The sequence below is a fragment of the Trichophyton benhamiae genome (genome assembly GCF_000151125.1).
Source record: "Trichophyton benhamiae CBS 112371 chromosome Unknown contix01456_5.r1.exp, whole genome shotgun sequence".
Taxonomy (NCBI): domain Eukaryota; kingdom Fungi; phylum Ascomycota; class Eurotiomycetes; order Onygenales; family Arthrodermataceae; genus Trichophyton; species Trichophyton benhamiae.
Window position 1 is genome coordinate 649,086 of NW_003315080.1, and position 22,047 is coordinate 671,132.

The 22,047-nt window shown below is 47.2% G+C and overlaps 5 protein-coding genes across 5 annotated transcripts; 2 read left to right on the forward strand and 3 right to left on the reverse strand.

The window, feature by feature from the left end:
- Positions 1-220: 220 nt before the first annotated feature.
- ARB_03233 (uncharacterized protein) lies at positions 221-8,898 on the forward strand (the record flags this gene model as incomplete). The annotated part of the gene is made up of 3 exons (XM_003010486.1): positions 221-4,472; positions 4,538-4,926; positions 4,984-8,898. The coding sequence occupies 3 exons, from the start codon at positions 221-223 to the stop codon at positions 8,896-8,898; spliced, it is 8,556 nt and encodes a 2,851-aa protein (XP_003010532.1).
- A 1,095-nt stretch (positions 8,899-9,993) lies between these two features.
- On the reverse strand, positions 9,994-10,554 carry ARB_03234 (uncharacterized protein; the record flags this gene model as incomplete). The annotated part of the gene is made up of 2 exons (XM_003010487.1): positions 9,994-10,203; positions 10,336-10,554. The coding sequence occupies 2 exons, from the start codon at positions 10,552-10,554 to the stop codon at positions 9,994-9,996; spliced, it is 429 nt and encodes a 142-aa protein (XP_003010533.1).
- Positions 10,555-11,840: 1,286 nt separating this feature from the next.
- On the forward strand, positions 11,841-17,675 carry ARB_03235 (TFIIIC transcription initiation factor complex subunits Tfc3, putative; the record flags this gene model as incomplete). Its single annotated transcript, XM_003010488.1, has 4 exons — positions 11,841-11,907; positions 11,945-13,131; positions 13,188-13,626; positions 13,681-17,675. The coding sequence occupies 4 exons, from the start codon at positions 11,841-11,843 to the stop codon at positions 17,673-17,675; spliced, it is 5,688 nt and encodes a 1,895-aa protein (XP_003010534.1).
- A 334-nt stretch (positions 17,676-18,009) lies between these two features.
- ARB_03236 (uncharacterized protein) lies at positions 18,010-18,981 on the reverse strand (the record flags this gene model as incomplete). Its single annotated transcript, XM_003010489.1, has 1 exon — positions 18,010-18,981. The coding sequence occupies one exon, from the start codon at positions 18,979-18,981 to the stop codon at positions 18,010-18,012; it is 972 nt and encodes a 323-aa protein (XP_003010535.1).
- Positions 18,982-19,585: 604 nt separating this feature from the next.
- On the reverse strand, positions 19,586-21,385 carry ARB_03237 (uncharacterized protein; the record flags this gene model as incomplete). Its single annotated transcript, XM_003010490.1, has 1 exon — positions 19,586-21,385. The coding sequence occupies one exon, from the start codon at positions 21,383-21,385 to the stop codon at positions 19,586-19,588; it is 1,800 nt and encodes a 599-aa protein (XP_003010536.1).
- Between the last annotated feature and the right edge of the window lie 662 nt (positions 21,386-22,047).

The following is a 22,047-nucleotide window of genomic DNA, read 5'->3' on the forward strand; positions in this document are numbered from 1 at the left end:
ACTAGCTGCCAGCACCCAGGAGGACACCCTTTTTCTCCTTTGCCTGTTTTTCTACGGGATATTACTAGTGGACTGCACTGAGCATGAGCATATCCAGCCTGCTGCTGGAGAGGTATTCGGTCTCTGGAGCTTGCTGTGGTAGCTCGGTGCCATGTAGCGTCGTCCTTCCTGCCGCATGGATTGACCAATGTTTCGAGCCCTGGGACCTCTGCCATTTGGCATGGCCTCTTTGAGCCCTACGACGGTGTTTGTCGCCCTCGTCCTCATCTATATCTCCTCCTTTGTTCTCTTCGCGATCATCCGCATCGCTACCGGCGTCTCCATACAGCGGATCGGCTACTTTTCACTACGACACATCGCATATTCGCCGCGGGAGGGGGTTTATATCAAGTTCGGAGGTATTGGGATTTCCGTGCATAGGCCCTCGCTCGTCCAGCCTACATACGTTAGCCTGCGGATTAAACGAGCTACCGTTACGCTTGATTTAAAGGCCCTTGCGAGCTCGCGTCGGAGAGCTGCCACCGCTGTCGCTACCGCTGGACATACACCAGAGGGCCTGGCAAAGGATGAAACTAGAGCTGCGCAAGAGAGTGATGCCGTGGGCAACAGTAACGGCAATGGCAGCAGTGATGGAAAGACTAAGAAGAAGTCAGCGTCCTGGGAGAGGACATGGAAGATACTGAAGGGAGTTAAGGAGAGACTGAAGCGCTTGCTCAGGCAGATCAAATGGTTGGCTTTGATTGATATCTCGGCTACGGAGACTACACTTCGCATACGCGATGCTGGAGAGCTTCATATCGGTGCCCTCACCATGTCCCTGGATGCTAGGCGTAAAGTTATGCAAGGCGGAAAGCAATTTCGACAGAACGAGGATGCTTCGGGAGAGAAACGTTTTCCGGAGTGGATATTCAATGCTCGAAATATACTCCTGGCAGTAGATGGCTGTGAACACAAGGAGATATTTGATAATATTGGAATCAATGTTCATGGACTTCTTCAAAATGGCATGGAAGGGTTACGGGAAGTCTCCATTTCGGTCAAAGTGGGGAGGCTTCATATCCCGTATGATGATGTTCGTTCTATCCTTCTACGGATCAAGCTGCTCTCATTGCCGGATGATATGACCCCAGACGCTGGAACCTCTTGCGAAGACACTGATGACGAAACTGCGCTGGGAAATATAATGGAAGAATCGGACACTGAACAGCAGGATACCCCTCAAGAGGAGGTCGTGGCCCATCACCTTACCGAATCGAAGGCGTTCCTTACCTCCTTGATACGCGGAATCCAGGACTTCCAACTCGCTTTGAGTTTCTTCCGTGTCTCAAGCACCGTGGAAAATCCAGAGTCTATGGAAAAGCCTCTCTATTTAAATTTCTACACTCATGAGGTGGGCGTTGACTTTCATAGAATGGACCCAGCCCACCCATCACACAGGATGTACTTTCAGCGTGATGACGTTGCCCATCAGGCTTTGATAGCCGCCATCTCATCGTCAGTATCTCTGGGTGAGAATGTAGACGAGCATGAAAAGCTGATATACATTCCCATGGCTACAACAACCATCAAAACAACCCTCCCTTCTAAAACCATGGCATTGGCTGGCAACCACCGAGATGCCGCTGAGCGGAATTCAAATGTCATTTTTGCCAATTTCGTTGTTACATCTCCGTCCGTGGACCTGGAACCTAAACACCTATCAAACATCCTAGCCCTGATACAGGCGAGAGGATCCTCTCCACGTTCTAGTTCTCAAAAAGGTCACTTCCTTATGTCACGTCTTTTGCCGAAGGCTGTGATCAAACTCTCAGTCCACGAACCCGTGCTTCGATTTGCGCTCCCCACCTCAGCCTCAGCAAGTCCTTCCGACTACAACCTTCTTGTTTCATCTATATCCTCTATTTCCCTTGACGTTGAGTCTTCTCATTCTGTTGCAGAAGGTGCCCAATATTCCCTGGTCGCCACATACCGTATTTCTTCTCATCTGATTTACTACCAGACAGCCGCAGGGGTTAGGCATCGTCTCCTAGCCACGGACACAATGGACCTAAAGTGCTATATAAATGCAACCACCGAGATTGCGGTTGCTATTTCAGGCTCTATGAACTCATTTTCAATCCATATCCTTAGCGGGGAACTTACTCGTGGCCTGCACCAAGCTGTTGAGCAGCTGAAGAGGCTTATTCCTTCAAAACACAATTCCTCTCATGATACGCCTAGCCTTCTAAGGCGCCTTCCCCCTTGGCTTATTCGTTTCCAATTCGAATCCTCAGCTTTTAGCATTGAAATTGCCGGTTCGGATCCTACTGTTGGTTCTGCTACCAGAGGAATTGTCCTTCATCTGGGTGAATGGTCGATAGAGTATCAGCTTCAAAAACCAAAGCCAAACCCACGGTCCCTGCGGCGCCGAACTCCTAGCCACTCTGCTATCTCGGATGACCCATTCAGGTTTACGCCTACTTCACCCTCTGGGAAGTCTTATTCCCGTCCGTCAGACGGCAGAAGGGTAACGTTTAATGTCAGTCAAATGGAGAGTTTTATCATGGAGTCTGTAGACTATATGGAACCAGACGCTTTCCTCTCGGTGCCTCAATTCGAGATTTCCCTGACCACTTCGAGCGACCTTCAAGGCCCTATCTTTCATGTTAATTCTATCATCAACGAGATTATCATCAAACATTCACTCTATCGATGTTACGCAATAGGTATTGCTGCGACTACTATTAATGATGCATTTTTCAATTCCACGCTTGGGGTGAACACGCGCGGACCAAAACGCAGATCGTCCTCGATGAGAGCACCTGGAAAAGCTTCGAAAGTCGAACTCACCACTTTTGATATCAAAGTCCCTTCTATACAGGTCCAGGGTGTGATGCCGTCTGATCCAAGGATACTGCTTCAGGTGTATGGGCTTGTTGCAGGTCGACACCGTTGGTCACCACCTTTTATCCGGTCGCACCTGATTCGACTGCATGTGGAATCTCCAAAGGCCAAAGGGACTTGGACCAGAATTTTCAGCGTTGGAGGTATTCGTGTTGGGCTTCGAGAGAGCAGAACAAAGCAGGCAGAGACTTTGGGTACCACAAAGTCATACGACATCTCCTCTGATTTTATTCGAGTGGCTGTTCCTCCGCATATGATAATGTACCGTGTGTTTGATAACTTTGTCAACACGTTCAAAGCACTGGAACTGCTCAACTACCGCATGAAGACTAAATCAAGCTCTTCAAGCATGGCAAAGCCCCCTAGTGAACCAAAATGCGTACCCAAAATATCACTGCGTAGCAAGTCGATGGTTTTTGAGATAGAAGACGATCCATTCGAATGGAAACTCGGATGTATCTATCGTCTCGGCCTTCAGGAGCAGAAGCAACGTCTTGCACGCGAGGAAGCGTATAATATGAAGCTGAAAAAAGTAAGAGAAAGTCAAGATGATCGTTATGCTACTCTCCGTCTCAGGAGCCAGAATCCCAGGTCATTCACAGAAAGGCCTTATACAAGCTCTCGTAGGAGTGGTGAATACCCAAGGAGCGTCAGCGCAGATAGTCGACCGAGGAAGCGGTCTAGATCAAGGGGGAGAAATGCCTATACAAAAGGCCGGTATGATACTAGCCAGTTACCCACTTTCTCTGACTGTAGCATTCTATCCGCGGATGAGGCTTGGAACCAACTTCAGGCTCACAATGCGCGCTCTTGGAAGAAAAAAATCGACAATTCAATTCGGTTTCAGAATGCAGCAGTTAGAGAACTCCGATCCCTTTTTGTTGGAGCTGACAAGACTCCTGATGGGATGCCAGAGGTTCCGGGGGTGATTCCAATCCCAAGCCGACCAGGTTTACTTGCCATCAGGATAACGGATTTTGGATTCACTCTGGATGCGCCGTCGTTTCCACTCCATGAATATCCCCAATATCTGCATAGGATTGGGAAAGGCATGCCTTTGGATATTAAGTATGCTTTATTGATACCGATGAGCATCCGACTAGATATGGGAGAAGCTAGATTCAACCTAAGAGACTACCCGCTTGATTTAATCCATATCCCTCCGTTAGGCCCTGGACAGTCCGCCCGTGTTCCAGCCTGGTCCCTCAAGACAGACTTTGTCATAGCTGAAGAATTTCGTGGACCTGAATCTTCTCGCCAGGTCATCGTTAATATTGTTCCCCCATCCCTTGCTTCTGATGGCACAATGCAGGATGGCTTTTCCCTTGACGTTCGCAGGACGGTTGCTCCTGTGAAGACCTATTCTAACCCAACAATTGAAATTAACACCAATCAGCCTACCACGATATCTTGGGGAATGTCCTACCAACCGGTCATCCAGGATGTTATGAAGATTATTGAGAATTTTACGAAGCCCGAGATAGATCCCTCAGAGCGAGTTGGGTTCTGGGACAAGATACGACTAAGCTTCCATTCAAGGTTACTATGGGTTTGGAAAGGAGATGGCGATGTCCATTTCAGACTAAAAGGTAAGCCCTAGTTTTGTTAATTGATGCTTCAGGTTGTGACGAACGCTAACAGTTTATATCTATAGGCTCCCGTGATCCATACATTGTTACCGGCTTTGGTGCGGGTTTTGTCATGTGCTGGCGTAAAGATGTTCAATGGGGAATCCGTACGAATGATGACCCTCAAGAATTCTTTGCAGTTACCAGTGGTGAATATGTGCTTGCTATTCCTGATTATAATCGTCAAGCGAGGTATTCATATGAATCACCAGCGTTTAACAGTGGCACCGCTAGATTTGGGAAGAGTGACGCATTGTTCAAGAAGGTGATAATGAAGCTTTCCGGAAATGTCCGCTGGCTTGCAGGATTGGTATTTGAACGAAATGCGAATGGTGCAGAGAGATGCTTTGATTTCAAACCCCATTACGAGGTTGTCCTACGCAACCCCATGTATTTGAGCCCCCAAGAGTTAAAGGTGAGCCGTCACTCAATCTTATATAGTGATCCTAGGATGAAACTGACCGTGTAATAGGACTATGATGCGTTCCGTGGGTTTAGAAGCAATCACATACATCTTTCGTTAGCTGTTGTTGCACCTGTTGCTCGAGAGTGGACTCTTACGAACCGAGAGCCATCGGCTTCATACAACACCGTCCATCTTACGCCCAAATTCTTTACTCATTTCTTTAGCTGGTGGTCTCTCTTTTCTGGGGTGATGTCACTTCCAGTCCGTCAAGGACCTCTTTTCCCTGGATTAACAAAGACAAGTAAAAAGTTTAGCCGTCATCTCGGCACTATCAAGTATAAGCTTTTCTTGTCTCCGCTCTTTGTATCCCACATTTACAAGCATAAGGATCCAGAGGACTACAAGGAAGATATTGTTTATGCAACAGGGCTGAAAGTGCGGCTGGATAGCTTCATGCTTGACCTGCACCAGCGGCGAGAGTATACTACCGTGGTCAAAGGACGGCTTGAGCCGACAAAAGCAAGCTCTATGAAAATCAACAGAGCACAATTGGATTTCATTTCGGCCGATTGTCGCGCAGTATCATCAATTGGCAACTCTGCTCAAGACAGTGGCGACGAGAAGGATGGTACTAGCCCGACTTACCCTGGTATATCTCAACCTGCCGATATATCAAACTTTACCATTCCAGACGAGGATTTGAACTGGATTGACATGGATGATTTTGTCGAGTTGGATTGGGTTCTTCCAGTAGAAAGCAATCCGAGAACGCAAATTCTTCCACTGGCCTATTCCCCTCGGTTTTCGTTCTTCCGCCAAACGGATCATACTAAAGTAGGGCCGGATGAGCCAGGTTATAGTCCCTTCGGAGACGAGCCTACGCATGTATGTGTTATGTCACAGGACCACGATCCCCGGCGGGTACAAATCGAGTTGCTTAAGGAACGTCTTAATGTCTTGGAAGCTCAATCTTCATCGCATCACCGTGTTGTTGGCGAATTTGAGCTACGTTCTATCCGCGACGGCATAGCCGATGAAGAGTCTCGAAGGCAATATGAAACGATGGTCAGGCACGGACTATCCCTCGAGCAGCGACGAAAATTCCTTCAGGATGAACTGCAACGGCTTGAAATGCATTTTGTCCAAAATGGCAACACTAATGGGTCTTCGCATCGCTGCAGCGAAAACGCTGATCTCCTAATATCCTCAACGGAGGATGAGTTCGCGAGTGACTTTGATAACCGCTTCGTCATTCATAACATCCAATTGAAGTGGAACAATTCCTTGAGAAACATAATTCTACGATATATACATCAAGTCAACCAGAGACGTGGATTTGTGTACTACATGTCACGGCGCGCAGTGAAGTTCATCCTTGATATCGTTGACGAGCAAGTCAAGGCAAAACGCCGGCATATGGGCAAAAAGCAACAAACACCATGGAATGCTGAACCTCGCTCTCATATTGAGATTGAAAGAGACGACGACATGTCGACCGAAGAGCGAATTGAACAGCTCCTTAATGATGCAAGTCGATTTGTGAATGCAGAACCGCCTACTCCCGGAGAGAGCAAGCATCCTACTATAAGCTCAAAATCGAGTAGCAATATCTCCCCCGAATTTACACCGCAGAACAGCTATCATCTGAGACTCATTGCTCCCCAAATTCAGTTGCAAAGCGAGAAAAATAAGAAATCTGTCGCTGTTGTTACCGCTAAAGGGATGCAACTAAAGGTCGTATCAATTATGGATAAACACCGAGTCTCTGATGATGTTAGTGGACTGGTACAACGCCAGTTTACACTTAGCATGGACAGCGCTCAGTTTTTCGTCGCAGACCAAAAGAGCTTTTCTAGCCATATACATATATACTGTGGAAATGGATACGGAAACGCTCCAGGCACGTCATGGCCGCCTTGGGTCTCAGTGGAAGCCATGTTTGACTTTGATATCGACCTTTCTGGGTTCTCAAGGATTATCCAGAAAACATCTGCGAGCTTACGCTACGACAAGTTCAATACCTTGCGACTGAAATTCAATGAGAAGGTCGCTGGTGAGTCAGCAGATGAAGATAGGCACGCCGCCTACCCTACAGAACATCGAATCGACCAAATAACTGTTGACTTCCCACAAGTGCGGGCGATCTGTGATTCATCACAGTACTACTCCTTATATATTATCGCCCTTGACTTACTCATGTACAGTGAGCCCCGAGAGCAAGTTCGGGCTGAGAAACTGGAAAAGATTATGCTGGCATCTGACTTCAGTGATCTTCGAGGTGCGCCAGAAATTGTCAATCGTCTCCAGCAGCGAATCCGTTATCTTGAGGAGATCAAAAGCCTGTTTCAAATCCGCGGAAAATATCTTGACAAACAAGGGTTAGCGGACCGAGTGTCACTAGAGAAAGACCTGATAATGTGTGAAGATGAGCTATTCTTTATGATGAAAGCCATCACAACATCTCAAAGAAAGAGTGATGACCGCGCAAAATCGGCGTCCAGTGGACTACTACACTGGACTCTTGCTGCAACGGAAATCGTTTGGCACCTCATGACGAATAGTAAAGAGCCGATAGCGGAATTTCAACTAAGAGACGCCGCATACGGTAGGACGGATAATAGTGATGGATCAAATTATAACACGATAGAAGTTGGGAACATATATGGGCTTAACTTACTACCAGAGGCGCTCTATCCTCAAGTTATCCTTCCATACAAAGACGACCATCGAGGGACTCACCCAAAAGACGAGGCTAAAATGCTTCAAGTCAAATGGTATATGCTAGAGGCTATTGCTGGCATACCTGTACTCAATGATTTTGAAGTTACTCTCTTCCCTCTCAAGATACAACTGGAAAGAGAGTTAGGCCAGAAGCTGTTCGAATATGCTTTTCCAGCTGCCGGGCCAAACGCCTTTGAGAATGGTGGTTTTTCACCATTTATGATCAAGCAGATAGATCCGCCCAGCGATGACTCAGAAGTTGACAACACAACCAGTGGTGCTAATACTCCAGCAATGAGTACGGCCAGTACATCTGCGGATGAGAGGCCACCTTCTCGCCTAGGCACTGTTGAGCAACGATTAATGCCCACTCTAGCCTTGCCTGATAAACGCCGTTCTCATTCCCCCGGAAGGATTAAAATGTCCATGTTGATGACTCCAATAATCAAAGATTCGGCTCCCCAGAAGCGTAAGGCTGAAGATGATAGAAGTCTGTCTACATCACAAGTGCCTACGCGTCGTACTTTGGCGAAGAAAGCATCTGCTGATAGCCTTACTGTGCTGAGACGACAAGCTTCAGATTGGTCTCTCGGAAGTCAAGCTGGAAATAAAGCTGAAGAGAAACCAAAGAGGCCTACCCTCAAGCGACCACCAACCAAAGTGCATATCGATAAAGCACATGGAGCAGATGATCTCTCTCGGATGATATCTCGCGCATCAAATTTCATGATCCTCACTCATGTGAAGATCAACGATGTTGTACTCTGTTTAAGCTACAAAGGCAAAGGAGAGCGAAATATTGAAGATATCCATGACTTTGTTTTCAGGCTGCCTGTTCTTGAGTATCGAAATAAGTCGTGGTCTAACTTGGACCTTGCTCTACGGTTAAAAAAGGATGCGATCAAGGCTTTGATTTCGCATGCACCCGCAATACTTGGCAATAAATTCTCCCATCATCGGCCAAACAAGCAGCAACAAAAGCGTCTTCGCGAGCTAGCTAGTTCCTCTCAACTGTTAGACGGCCAGTCAATCCTGAGCACCCCTCACTCGGATGGTTCAAATAGTGTGGCCAGCCGTACTTCAACTGAACGGTCCGCGTCTCCTGATTTATCTATGAACTCGCATGCTTTCCAGGCCAGTGGTGCACCGTCCACAGACTCTATGGGCATTCCTCCAAGAAGCAAAACAGCACATTCTGATATTGGTCCTATGGGGTCTTCTGCAATAGAGGATGAAGATGTTAGTCAACAGCCCAGCTAATTATCATGCATAAAACTAACTGATTAGCAGGAGTCAATTGATAAATCTGGTCACTCTCGGCGCCGTTTTACAACTAGTCGAGCATCTCTCGGTAGTGAGAATGCCACTGATGATGTTTCTGAAAGGTGAGAAATACTTTTATCTTATGGCTTTTTCAAAAAGAGTTTGGATATCTGATTTCACGACTAATATAGGCATCGACGAAAACCCCTTTCTTTCCTTGGGCGCAAGTTTCTTGGATCACTGGACTGAGTATACCATGATTCTATCCTGCAAATACAGGCTGCATACCCGTATATTACTTACTGGACTCCCCCGGTGTACGTTTTACCGGACTAGGTGTCATTTTATATATCATTCCTCTCGTTTCAAATTTCCTTACAACGACATCCTCTTCCGGCCGTACCACTTTTAAACATAAATTATAGCCCAGGGCTACTTCCACCACTTCCATGCATATTATTGTTTCGTTTTGTTATATATCCATGTGTTCCCAACTGCATTCAATGTTCTTTCCTACTAGCGGTGGAATGTGATGCATTATATTTCCTGTTCTCTAATTAGTCTTGGGGCGATGGTATACCCTTCAACCTTGGATTGGCGCTGGAGTTGCCTTTGCTGTTCTTTCGCTTTAATGTTGTTTCTCCTTGTCAAAACATCATTCTTTTGTTCGGGTGGTTTCCCTGTTACGTGCAATTTTGTCTTCATTAGGGAATCGGACGATAGATGGATGGACATTTGGATACTGTGGTTTGCATTCGGGTTTTCATGGTTAGAATACTGGGTACACATACTTTTTGGTTCTCATCAACTGTTGTTATTATATGCGTGGGGCTTCTTTTATTTCCGCTGGTTTTATTGAGACAATGCGTGCATAGTAGAAGCAATACAAGCAGTTGAGTGCCATACAAGAAGCGGAGGCTCGAAATAGTGTTCCATTCCGTAAATGATATCATGCTTGTAAAATGAGGTGCTATAGGAAAATCTCAACGCTATTTTAATAATACATGTCGGAGAACATGAAGGTATGCGTTAGGTGCGAGCAATCAGGGCTCATACTCTAGCTCTTATAAATCCACCAAACTTAGCCAATAATTATACAGTCTCGGAATCATAACCCGATGCGACATTGTTATCGTCAATTCTATCGGGCTTTACCGGCTTCTGGAATGGTAATGAGGACATCAACCTGCCAGAAACGGATATAAACCTAGTCTGGGGTGTAGGACAAGTGATGTCATCAGTATAAGGAATCCCATGAAGGGAGTATTTCCCCCAGGCAGCCTTCTCCTTGCGAAGATCAGCCTGGACCCAGGGAATAGTTATAAGGACCCAAGTGCCGGCCCACACGAAGGGTAAAGACCATCCAAGCTAATGGGATAATTAGCAATGAAAAAAAAAAAAAAAACAAGAAGCTACTAGATATCAAAAACATACCGTATATGCCACGTCTCTAGGTGTTGTAAATACCAGAGCAGTGATGACCGCTGCAAAGACCACTGACCCGCCACCCCAAAAGCAATTCATTTCAAAGAGCATCTGTCTGAAGTAAGGGCTGGAGAGATATCTATCACGAATTGCCCTTCTGTATACCTGTCCACCTCCACCATCCACCGCAACAACGTCTTCAATTAATACGTACAAGGCTGTGGGCATTACGTATCCCTTAGGCGTTGACGATATGCGGAAGGGGGCCTGGTAACCTAAGGCACGGAGGAGATCGAGGGTTAGATGAACGAGTCCAAAATAAAACATAACGGTGGGCAATGGCATCGCCAGGAGACGAACTAGTGGAGCAAAAGTCAGAATCAGTAGGCCATAAAATATTTAGGGATGTACATACTATACGGTTCTTCTTGAACAGTTCCTCTATAGGTACCTGGGATTAACAATAATACTCCAAATGAGGTCCTCAAGAATGCACATACATGATGAGTTCCACTGCCAGGATGAGCCATACTATCGTGAAGTTCACTTGAAAGAAATCGAGCTATCCAGCTTGTTAGCAAAGTACAAAACATTGCCAAAGCTTGTGGGCATACCCATGACCTCCTTGCATTCAACGGCCTCACTTTCGATCCCTTTTTAAATAGGTTATAAAACCGATAAAAATATTCAACGACGGCAACTCCTCCGAGAGCAGCGGTGCTTATTGTGAATACTGGAATAATAGAATATATATCAGCGCCTGATTTAATCGCTCAATAAAAAAGGACAAATATACTTACCCAAGTTGTGTGATAAATTAGTACAGTACCACAAGGTAAAGTAAAGAACCAAGGGCTGGACCAGAGTATCAATTATAAAGAGCGTCCAAAATATAGAAATCGATCGTTTTCGAGACCTGAGTGAGTAGGGGAGTTCTGGTGGTCCAGGAACCACGGGAGCGTCTGGAACCATGGGTTTGTCCATCCTCTATTGAAGTTATATAGCCTGCGCGTTCGTCGAAGATTGGACGTGCATTCGGAAGCAGAAGCAATGACGGAAGAGCTCAAGTTTCTAAACTAGAAGTACCTGTGCACAGCTCTGATATTGTCGGACGTAAATAAGAGATATCCATGCTTCCGCTGGAGAGGGATTGATGAGTGGCGAACATCTTATATCTTATATAGCGAACCAGCCTGGCTGAGCAAGAGACTTCGGCAAAGACGGGTTCTTTCTTGACGTTCTGGAAGGTAAAAATAAAGTGTCCAGCGTGTCGAGTGACGTCATAGGGCTGATAAAGTTTTTGGAGGCTCAGCTTAGTAATGGCTTGACATAATCATGATGATATAAGCATGAAGTTGGATATATCATGTGATACGTGGCACGAAGTTCGAAACCCGCGCTTGCCACGAAAAAAAAGGACGTAAATTATTTTAATCTTCATAACTACGGGCTATCCAAGACTCTTAAGAGCCGCAACAAGAGGTACGCAGCCATGCAAAGACGTAAAGGGGGCGATGGCTGCGAGTTTAAAAGACCTGATCGAATACTTGCTGGAGGAAATATCTTTACGCGGTGACCAAGGTGAGACGCGGTGCTCGGCAGGCTACATCTTGACTAGTTTTCCATTGGCTATATGATCAAACATACAGGAGGGAGCTAACCAAGTTGATAGGAGTGCCTCCAGCACAAGTACTTACGTTTATTGATGAATTCTATGCGCTGCGGCGCGAGAATAATGCTCGAAATGGTGTGGCAACACGTCGTATACCCAATCTTGACAGACGGTTCAAGTCCAGGGTATGGAAGTGGCTTACGGAGCACCCTGAAGTATCAGTTGGCAAAGATAGAGAGGGTAACTCCCTTACACTGGACGATGTGGTACCGCATTCACAAGGTGATAGCACCACAGAGGCGGCTATTGATCCAGCACTAGGGTCGGCTCCTGGTCGCCGGGGACAAGATATGCTTGTTTTTGTGTCGCTGGAGCGAACTTGGCTCTCCATCACTGGCCATGAACCGGATTCCACCAGGGTCTTACCGTTGGAATTTGCTCTGCTATCAATTATCGCATCTCGAAAAGAAAAGGGCATCATTCAGTCCGACCTTGTCCGGCTGAGTGGACAAGACAAGCGTTCAGTTCCTAAAAGGACTGACTTATTGCAGGAGAAAGGATATATTGAAAAACGAGCCATACAATACCAAGCTGCGAGGACAAGTCTGTGTACTCTGAATAAATTCGCCGGACTTGGACCAGGGCAGCTTTCTTATGATCCTTCATCAGTCGTGGAACCTGGCTCAAAATCAACAACGAGCAAGATAATAGACTTCACAGTTCTACAAGAGAAGCTTTTTGAGATGCTGAGGGAGTATAAGGTCATTACCAGGAATGACCTTAAAGAAAAACTCGGAATGCAAGATCGTTGGCACGGGAAAATATTAAGAAGAGCCATTCGGAAATTTGAGGCCATTGGCTGTATTCGACGAGTCCGTGCAGTATCTCAGTATTCGAATGCAATGAAGTCACTGCATCCTTCAGTAATGCTGATACGTGAGCCAACAGAGAAGGATATCAAATTGTTCCACGAAGACAGTAAGGGGCTGATGTCATCTCTGGAGCAGTTGGACGCAGACTTGGACGAGGAGCAAGGCCAAGAAATCGTAGTTGATCCTAGCCTAGAAGGCGATTCTACTAATTATGTTGTTGATATCGGTCGGATTGTCCCCCAATGGACACCGGATAGAACGATAACTAATTTGATTTTTGATACTATCCATCAGGCTGGCACTAGAGGGATCTCTAACAATGTTAGTTTATCTAATCCCTTAAAATGACCCTTGAAACTAATATATTCATTATTTAGGACATCAATAAATTAACAATGGGATCCTTTTTCAGAAAGCCACTGGAGACCGTTCTCTCTCGATTGACCAGCTCATGGCAGAGCTCACAGCCTCTCCATCTTCGACACCTAGCCATTCTTCGCGACACTGCGCTCAACAAAACTGTATATTATTATATACATTATTCGTTCGACCATTTCTCCTCCCTAGTGAGCAATGGTCATGCTTCTTGGGATGCAGTAACTGGAGGTCCCAGGTCCGGAAAACGAGTGTTAAACGCCCCCCCAGCCAACGCAAAGGCTACCTTGGACAAATATGGCTTCCAAGTAGATATCTCGCAACCTCTCTTACGTAAGGGGAATGCAACGCTTCGTGAATGTTTGGAGGCTTCTAAGCCTTCGAAATGGAACCTTACATTCAATGATCCTATTGCAGTTTCTCTCCTGGATGGCACATATAGTAGGTTATCATTCAAATTTGGCAATTTATTACGTAGCTAACTGGAAACTTCAGCCGTTGACTTCTTCAGAAAAGGCGGCCTCTCGAGATCGGCGCTCGAGCGCGCTCGAGACGCTGGAGTACTTGAATCAGACGATCATGAACTGTTTGGATCCAATGTCCCTAACGGTGCTCAGTCTGATGATATCGCCCAATTGACTCCTGGGCCTCAGGAAGGCATGGAAGACGTTGCCCCCCGTGCGGCTAAACGGCAGAAAGTTGTCACAGATCCATATGAGGGATTGACTGGAAAGGAACTCCTTGAAGCGCAAGGCCTAGATGAAGGATGGACGGAGTACAGTCTTCTACTTATGGACCGCCCATCAACTGGTGTATATATAACACCGTTTGGAAAACGTCGGCCTGTTGGTAAAAAAAGAGGGCGTCCAGGTAAAAGCCGTATCGCCGTTTTTAAGTCACCGAGATTAAAGGAATTTGACTGGTTTGTACCCCAAGCATCACCTGAGCCACGAGATGAAGAAATAACTTCGATCATTGAAACAAACTTACAAGCGGGGTCTGGGAACCTGTCCATGGAAACCCGCCCTTGCCGCCCAGTCAGGGCTGCTGCTCAACGGCAGACTTATTCTGGAGTCGATAAAGAGGGCCTAGAGGATACCAAACAGCAGCCTGCCAATAACGATGAATTGGATATTGAATGGAACCTGAAGAGCCGCCAGGCATCAGGGAAAAGAAGAGCTCCAGACGCTGACGGGCCAGTGTCTATTGAAACAGGGGAAACTCCTCGACGCCGGAGGGGAAGACCGCCGAAAAAACGGAAACTTGATACTGAAGTGGAAGCTTCAACAGTGCCTTCTCCCGAGGGAAGCCTGTTGGTCGATGACAATAGGTCAAGATTGAGGCAAACGACAGAACTACCAAATCCCGTCCCCGACGGTGACATTGAGATTATCGAAGCCCCAGTGCGTGAAACACAAGAGCAGGAGTTGATTGTCCTCTCCCCTAGGGATGCACAGCAAGCCACGGCTTCTTGCGTACCAACAGTTGAACATACAAAAGAAACAATCCCTGAAGAAGGTTTAAGAGAAGCTAAGTTGAAGAAAGAGACTATCTGTGACCTATATGGAGAGCCTGTCTCTGAGGCCGTGCAGACTGTGAACACATCTGCCGGCAATTCAGGAATAACCACCGAAATCACTCTTCCTGATGCCCAGAATACATCGGATGCCTCTGTTACTAGGGTCGATGAGATCAAAGGAACTCTTAAGCGAGATATCAGGTCCGGTTCAATCGGCGTACTCAGAAGAAAGATTCTTCTAGATATTCTCGAAAAAGGAGGTGGCGTATATCCTATGGGAAGTGAAATGTGGTATCCATTTACGACTCAGTGGTTGAAAACAAATCAAAGCACAAAACCTGATGCACGAACAGTAAAAAATGCAATGAGAACACTCATTGAAACTGGAAAAGCTAGGAAGCACACATTTAGCGGGAGGAACTCTAAAGGCCTCATGGTGACGAAAAGCATTTTGTCCTTTCCGGAAATTTCAGGAAACCATCCAAAATTAAGAGCCATGCAAAAGGAAATGCTTGATGCAGACCCCCAGCTCTATCTTCCCTTAGAGGTTGAAATTGATCCAGACCTGAGAAAGTCAAACCGTGGATTCTTGGGATACGGCGTGAAGCTTCCTGATATTGATGGGGAAGTTAACGTGACACTTCACCAGCCTCCAGCCATGACACGCAGGCCACCTAAGGCAGGAAGACGATGGAAAATGCACAACTTCGAAGGTGAACTCTTTGAGTTTGATATCAGAGAGCTATCTTTTCCTTTCGACTCCCCTCCAACTCAAAGATTGGAGAGCATACAGAGGTTGGCGCAAGGGCGTTCTTATCTAGCTTCCTTTGGTTTACCGTCTCCTAGCGGGAGCTCATCTCAACATACGAGGTACCCCGTACCTGCACTACCGATATCCTCAAAAACTAGATACATGGTAACTCCCGAGTCAATGCTCATGTGTCCACTGCAAGTATATCACTCGGCCACGGGGACGTTTGGGACAGGTGCCTATATCCCTGGTAAATATAGGGTGTACCCTAAACATCATCGTGAACATAATATGATACGACCGGAAAACTTAGAAACAATCTTGTCACAAAGAGGCAATCGCAAGTTTGATAGCTCAAAGTTTTCCGACCCAGTGTCCCACCAGTTCTTTTATGATGTGGACAGGATCAAATACTGGGAGCACCGGTACCCGGAAATCTTTGAGATGCCCAACGATGATTTTGTCTATATAAATCATACTATCGAGGAACTCCCCGAATGTCCGCCTCTAGAAGGTGCGATAAAATTTGAAAGCGATGCTGCGGCCATTGCGGAGATAGAGCACACGCGAAGACTGACAAGGCAGCTAGCTAGGAGAACCCAGGCTCCTGAAGCTGTTCTTGCGCGTCACTTTGGCTCTGACCGAAGGCAAAGATGGAGGAAAGGGGAGACGCACACCGAAACTACACGCAAACTTACCCAATTGCAGGAGGCCAAAGCGGCTGGTGAAGCGGATAAAATTAAGAATCACAAGACAAGACGTGTTAACTCTTTACCAGCCAAGGTAACTCAACGGCTTATGGTAGCTATGGTTGTCGTACGCACCCTCGCCGGGGGGTTAGAAGGAAGAATGGTGGAGTGGGCCTTGATTACCCCCTTATTCCCGGACTATACACCCAAGTTCATTCATGACCGTGGGAGGCTGTTAATAGGGAGACATAGACTGCAGCTGTCGAAAATGCAAAGTGATTTTCAGGAGAAGTTTGCAGATGCCTACGAAAAGGGGGAAGTTCCACCAATCAGTTTCGACAACCTAGAAGCTTATGACTGGGAATGGGTTGTCGATTGGGCGTGCAGGAACATGGAAGAGCCTAGTATGGGTAGGCTTCCTAACCTCCCAGCGTCTCGACGACAGTTTGACAGCCTATTTGAGCTTCGAACAGAGCCAAGCCAGCAGATTGATGAAATCTACCACTACACGCCCCCTACAACTATACCCAGGAAACGGACTCTCTTGGGAAATCTGCTACTCTCTAATAATATTTTAGATGGTCGGTCACGTAAACCGAGGGCAACGGAACTTGAGCTACTGGATGTGGCAAAGACATGGGTGCGTGCAAATGTCGTAACGCCTGAAGAGACCTACAAACCAGCAGAAGCTGGTCAAATAATGAGGCAATTTGGCGAGGATCTCCTGGGAAGGGCTATCCAATCCCTCATGACCGAGCGCGTCATCTCCATGGGTAACAAGGGTCGGGTAGCTCCCGGACGCAATTTCGATCTTACGGAGCAGTTCCTTGGTACCCTCACACGCAGACGCCCGGTTGAATTAACACAACTGAAGCAGGCCTCTTCTTTCAAAATAGAGGTTCTTGACCCTGCTCTGCTTTCTGAAGGGTGTTATTACGTGAAGTATGACGCTACGGATGGTGATATAATTGCCCTCCTCAACCTAGCTTCAAAAGGCCACATTGTCCTAGTACCAAGGGACCCTCCTCGGAACAAATATGGGTTAACTGAGGGAGGCTACCTGACAAGGCTGATGGACAAAGAAAAGCTGCGTTTTAACGTTGAGGTTCACCCAGCCCACGGCCGGTATCTGTACGGAAACCCCATCAGCCAGGCATTAAAAGAGACTCCAATACCAAAAGGCGATCTGGGCAACTTTCCGGTTAGCTCGGAATCATTGACACTGATGCCTAAAGTTCCGCTGTGGTTTGATGTGCACTCTCAATTTGTGAAGATAGTATGGGAGCTCGTTTTGAGCGCGGTTCTTGGTGTACTTGTTGCTCGACCGGCCATTTCAGCTAAAGGCATAACACGTATGCTGGAGCCTTGTCTAGCGGAGTGGGAGACACTTCTAGTTTTAGGCTGGCTTGCTGATGTTGGTATTATTGAGAGGACACAAAGCTTAACCGAGAATCATTCCGAAGATACAGGATGGGTTGTAGGCGAGTGGTGGTGGATGGTACTTGGGGCATCTGAGAACGGCCAAGTGTAAATGTTGCTATGTATATTAGATGTATTTATCTTGATAATTGAGTATATCTTAATCATTTTCACGCCGGAGACATCTTGATTTATTTTAATTTGCTTTACGTGATTGTTTTAGGATGTTGAAATTAATGTCTTTATTTCAAGGCAGAATATTATATATAGCAAAACTCCGAACACCGTCATAATGATTCCCAACCTCCTAGTAACACCAACATCCGGAAAGATCACGAGATAATAAATTCTTAAATGACAACTCCAGTTTGTAGTACAGACCCGCTGGCCCCCGCTAGTGGCCGCCGTTCCGGGCATAAAAAAGAACGCTGAAACCTTCGATGTAATCAAATGTCCGCAGGAGCAAACAAAACCTTCCGAAGAATAACAAAAGCTAAGGCACATATAACCCCTATAATGGCTCTGTCTAACCAGGGGCCGTCATCTTGGTCAGGGGTATTCCTGGTCGATATTTGAGTGCGATTATGCTGAGGTGCCAATGATACCTGGGGTCGAATATCTGCGGTGGGCCGACTTGGGTTCCCCGGAGCCTCTGCTGGGGGTGGGTTTCCCGTCGCTGAAGTCACCATTGGCGTAGAGTTGTTGAGGCCGGATGTTATGGGTTGATGCACTTCTCCGTTGCTATCGCCTGGTCGGGAAGTTGCTAGAGTAGGCTCAGAACCAGGCTTTGATTCCTTCTCTAACTCATCGCGATAGTCCAGTTTGAGGCCTTCAGGTATCCTATCAGCGCTATTTTGCTGTTCCCCTGGAGCACCCTCATTGTCAACATTGACACCTTTCTCACGGCACATATCTTGCCATTTCGCCAGGATCTCTGCATTTGTCTTTCCATCAGGGCAGCTTGGGCAGACCCAATCTTTACTCCGCTTTGCCCAGTCCTTCCTAGCTTCACTGCTTGCATCTAGTCCGCCAACCTGACCCTTTGCCTCACCGTCCATAAAGCTTCTGATTGCAGTCAAGGCGGTCCGGATACCCCACGCTGGCTGCCAGGTTTGCTCATGATGCCGGCTTATACTAAGGCATATCTCGCGGTTAACTTCAAACCGGCCGGAAGGAGTTAGGAAACGAAACGAAGGGGGCCGTAGAGGATATTGCGGGGGAAGGAGGATGCGGCCATGGTATATGCCACCAGCATAAGGTGACGGGGCAGGAGGCCCTGCAAGGGTAAAATGCCACTCAAAGAGGTTCGAGTCAGACAGCGGATGAGCGTGGAAGTGAGGACATGGCGAGGAAGATGACGGAGAGAGCTCTTGGGCCTCTTTCATGAGCCGTCGCAGGGTCGTGTTATTAGCAGACATGGCGAAGGGAAACGCGGATCGATCAACCTATGCTATTCGAACAGCAGTTTTTCCCGGGTGTCTGCATCATTTATCTCACGCGATCACCTTGTTGGTTCGGATATCGCCAGCGTAAAAGTAGTAGCTTTGGGCTGCTGTTTGTTGCCTCCAGCTATGAAAACATCCAAATCGATGATTCAATGTTGGCCTCTGCGAATCGCCGAGGGAAACTCTCACGTGACCAACCATATTCTTATCCACCGTTGAAGGATTGAATATTGAATACAGAAACACTGCGCCTTTGGAAAGGCGCTTTAGGGAGCCAGAGGACCTTGCAAATTGGCTTAATGAACTGTTATTCATCCAGTGTTCCAAACGGGGTCAACACATTGGTATTATTCATATATTCGAAAAAGAAAATTTAACTAGTTAACTCCGTTGAGATCTTTTAAAACAATAGACAAGCTTCCAAGCCCAACACGCCAGCACTCCAAAGAGACGAAATCCAGCACCTGGTCTAAAGTACGGCGTGAGTGAATATACCGTACCAAACATAGACATGCAAAAGTCAAAAAAGCAGTAAGAATACAGGAAAAGGGCAAACGGCAGAGAGCGACCCGAGTAATCAATCCCAGTTGACCCATTCTTCCGTCACCCCTTTTGCGGCACTGTTAGAGAGGGCTTGTTTAGCAGTATTATTTGCTACAAGCGCATGCCGTTCGCTAGCCTCGTCGGAACTCGTGCTGTAACGATCAGAGGCTTCATCAATGTCTTCCTCTCTTTCCCCGGGCCGAGGACGGGGGGACATCGGTCGTAACGTTTTCATGGAAACACCGGTAGATGGCCGATCTTCGGCACTGCTTCCCATATAAGGCGACGCTCTCATGTTTCCCGTACTGTTGAACCTTCCGGTCCATGAATTTCCAGGGTGAGGTTCAGAGGCATGCCATGAGTGATGCAGAGCTGTAGTGGGCAGGGACCGACTTGTTTTTGCCGCCCGCTGCCAGAACTGTTGGCGCTGGAGACGTTCTTCTTCCCACCTCTGGTGTCGCTGTTGTTCAACCCTAGCTTTGGCTTCCTGCCATTTGCTGCTAGGTTCCCAGCGCCATCCGTCGCCGATGGTGGTGCATATAGGGATAGGCCAGAGGAAGGGATTTGGTCCAAAGAGGTGTAGCAAGTTTCTTCGCCACCCGAGATCAAATGCATGGGGCAGCTTCTCACTGTCGCACTCCGCTAGGTATTCTTCATACCTATCATGTTCCCGGGCTCTATCGAGTTCTCCGTAAGATCTAAAGAGAGATTGCTGAGCAGGTGTTTGGTATTGCTCGTAGTGCTCGTCAGGGTTGTAGTCGTTGTGCTGGTGTCTTCGGTCTGGTATTCTCGTTCCTATTGTAGGCGAAGAGCGTTCTTCGCCTTCTTCAGCGCGAGTGACGCCCGGGATCGCATTGGCATGCATATCAATAAACTGTTGCCCGTAGCCCTGAATGGTTCTGCCGAAGTCTTTTGTGGTCGCCCCCATGTTTTGAGCGTCTGGCTGGTGGTGCTGCCATTCTCTCCTTTGTCGATCCAACGTCTTCCTGACCGGGGCCAAATATCTCGTCTTCTCTAAACATTCAATAGTCGTCAACCCGCGGATCGAGAGACTAATATGCCAACCTGTAAAGCCGCTTAACACCAGAGACATCATTCCCGAAACAACGGCCAGTATTATCACGTTAACTGGCAAAAACCGTTCCATATATTGCGCATCTTTCATCAACTCATCCCATACCCAAAGCACCGAAACAGCAAAACAGACATAACAAAAAAGGCATGTATATATCAAAAACAGCAGAAAAGCTTTATAGTTGTACATTCCAACGCAGGTAGCCAGCCACGGGCAGTGGTGGTCCATTTTCAACACACAGCGTCCGCAAGTTGAGCAGTGATGTGCCCGATCTGGTTTCCGGCACCGACATTTCTTGCAGTAGCGCAGTTCTCCCATGGAGTTCACTGTGACAGAGCTATATTCAGGGTCTTCGATGGTTGGGAGATGGCTGTATTGATGCCTGGATCGGCCATGGGTAGAGGTTTTTAGGGGCGTTCCGGGGTCGGTAAAGACCGCAACCGTATACGATGTGTTCATCAGAAGGTAAAGAGAGATCCCAAAAACGCTGCCCAGTGTCCCTGTAGCCTCGTTAGATCTCCTGTCAAAGAAATATCTTATATGGATAGGGACAGGCGTACCTTTCCACCAGCTCTTTGTGTGGTATATACTAACTCCAGCCTCTACCCATATCGCCCACGTCGTAAGTCCGTAGACAAAAGCAAGAGGAAAATATTTGACGGCGCTGCAGAGAAGTCCTTCGCAGGTTTTTACCAGTCCGCTTCTTCGGCGCTTCGTGGGAGACAAGGGCTCCGGTACTGCAGAAGCAAACGCCTCCATAGTGTCGAACCTGTGGCAGAGGCACGCTGAAGTTATTCAAAGACTGCTCGAGAAGATGACCGGTTCATTGTGGGAACTGCTGGTTACGTAGTTATCGGCGGGTAGAAGGAACCGAGCCAGCTGGGCTGGGCTGAGGACGACGGAAGTGAATGAAAACAGGGCGCTTCCGGATCGAAAGGAGGATATTTACAGGCAGAGGAATAGGCGCCGACCTTGCGGCGAATCTTGCAACGCGTGCAGTTCTCTATTTCTTAGCCTGCTGCCAGTGTTGAAATAGAGACAGATAAATGAATGGATGGATGGATGATGATGATGAAGATTGTCGATGTTTGCGCTAACTAACTACGATGCACGATACATAATAGTGCTGCGCCTCGGGATCGGCTGACGCAGCTTGGCGGATCGGACGACGCTGACTAGTTATGGGGATACTGGGACTTAATGGCTATGGAGAATCACATAACTAGCTGGCATATTATATCGATAGAGACGACGAGCTCCTGTTCTTCGATGCCCGGGTGTTGTTGAATACGAAGACAAGGGGGAGTTATTATTGATATTGGCCTAATAGTCGCGCCTGGTCTGGACAGGGAATGCCTGGCAAGAATTCTCGGTCTTGTGTGGCTGGAAAGGGGAAGAAATCCATCTTTTTGCGTCTTTAT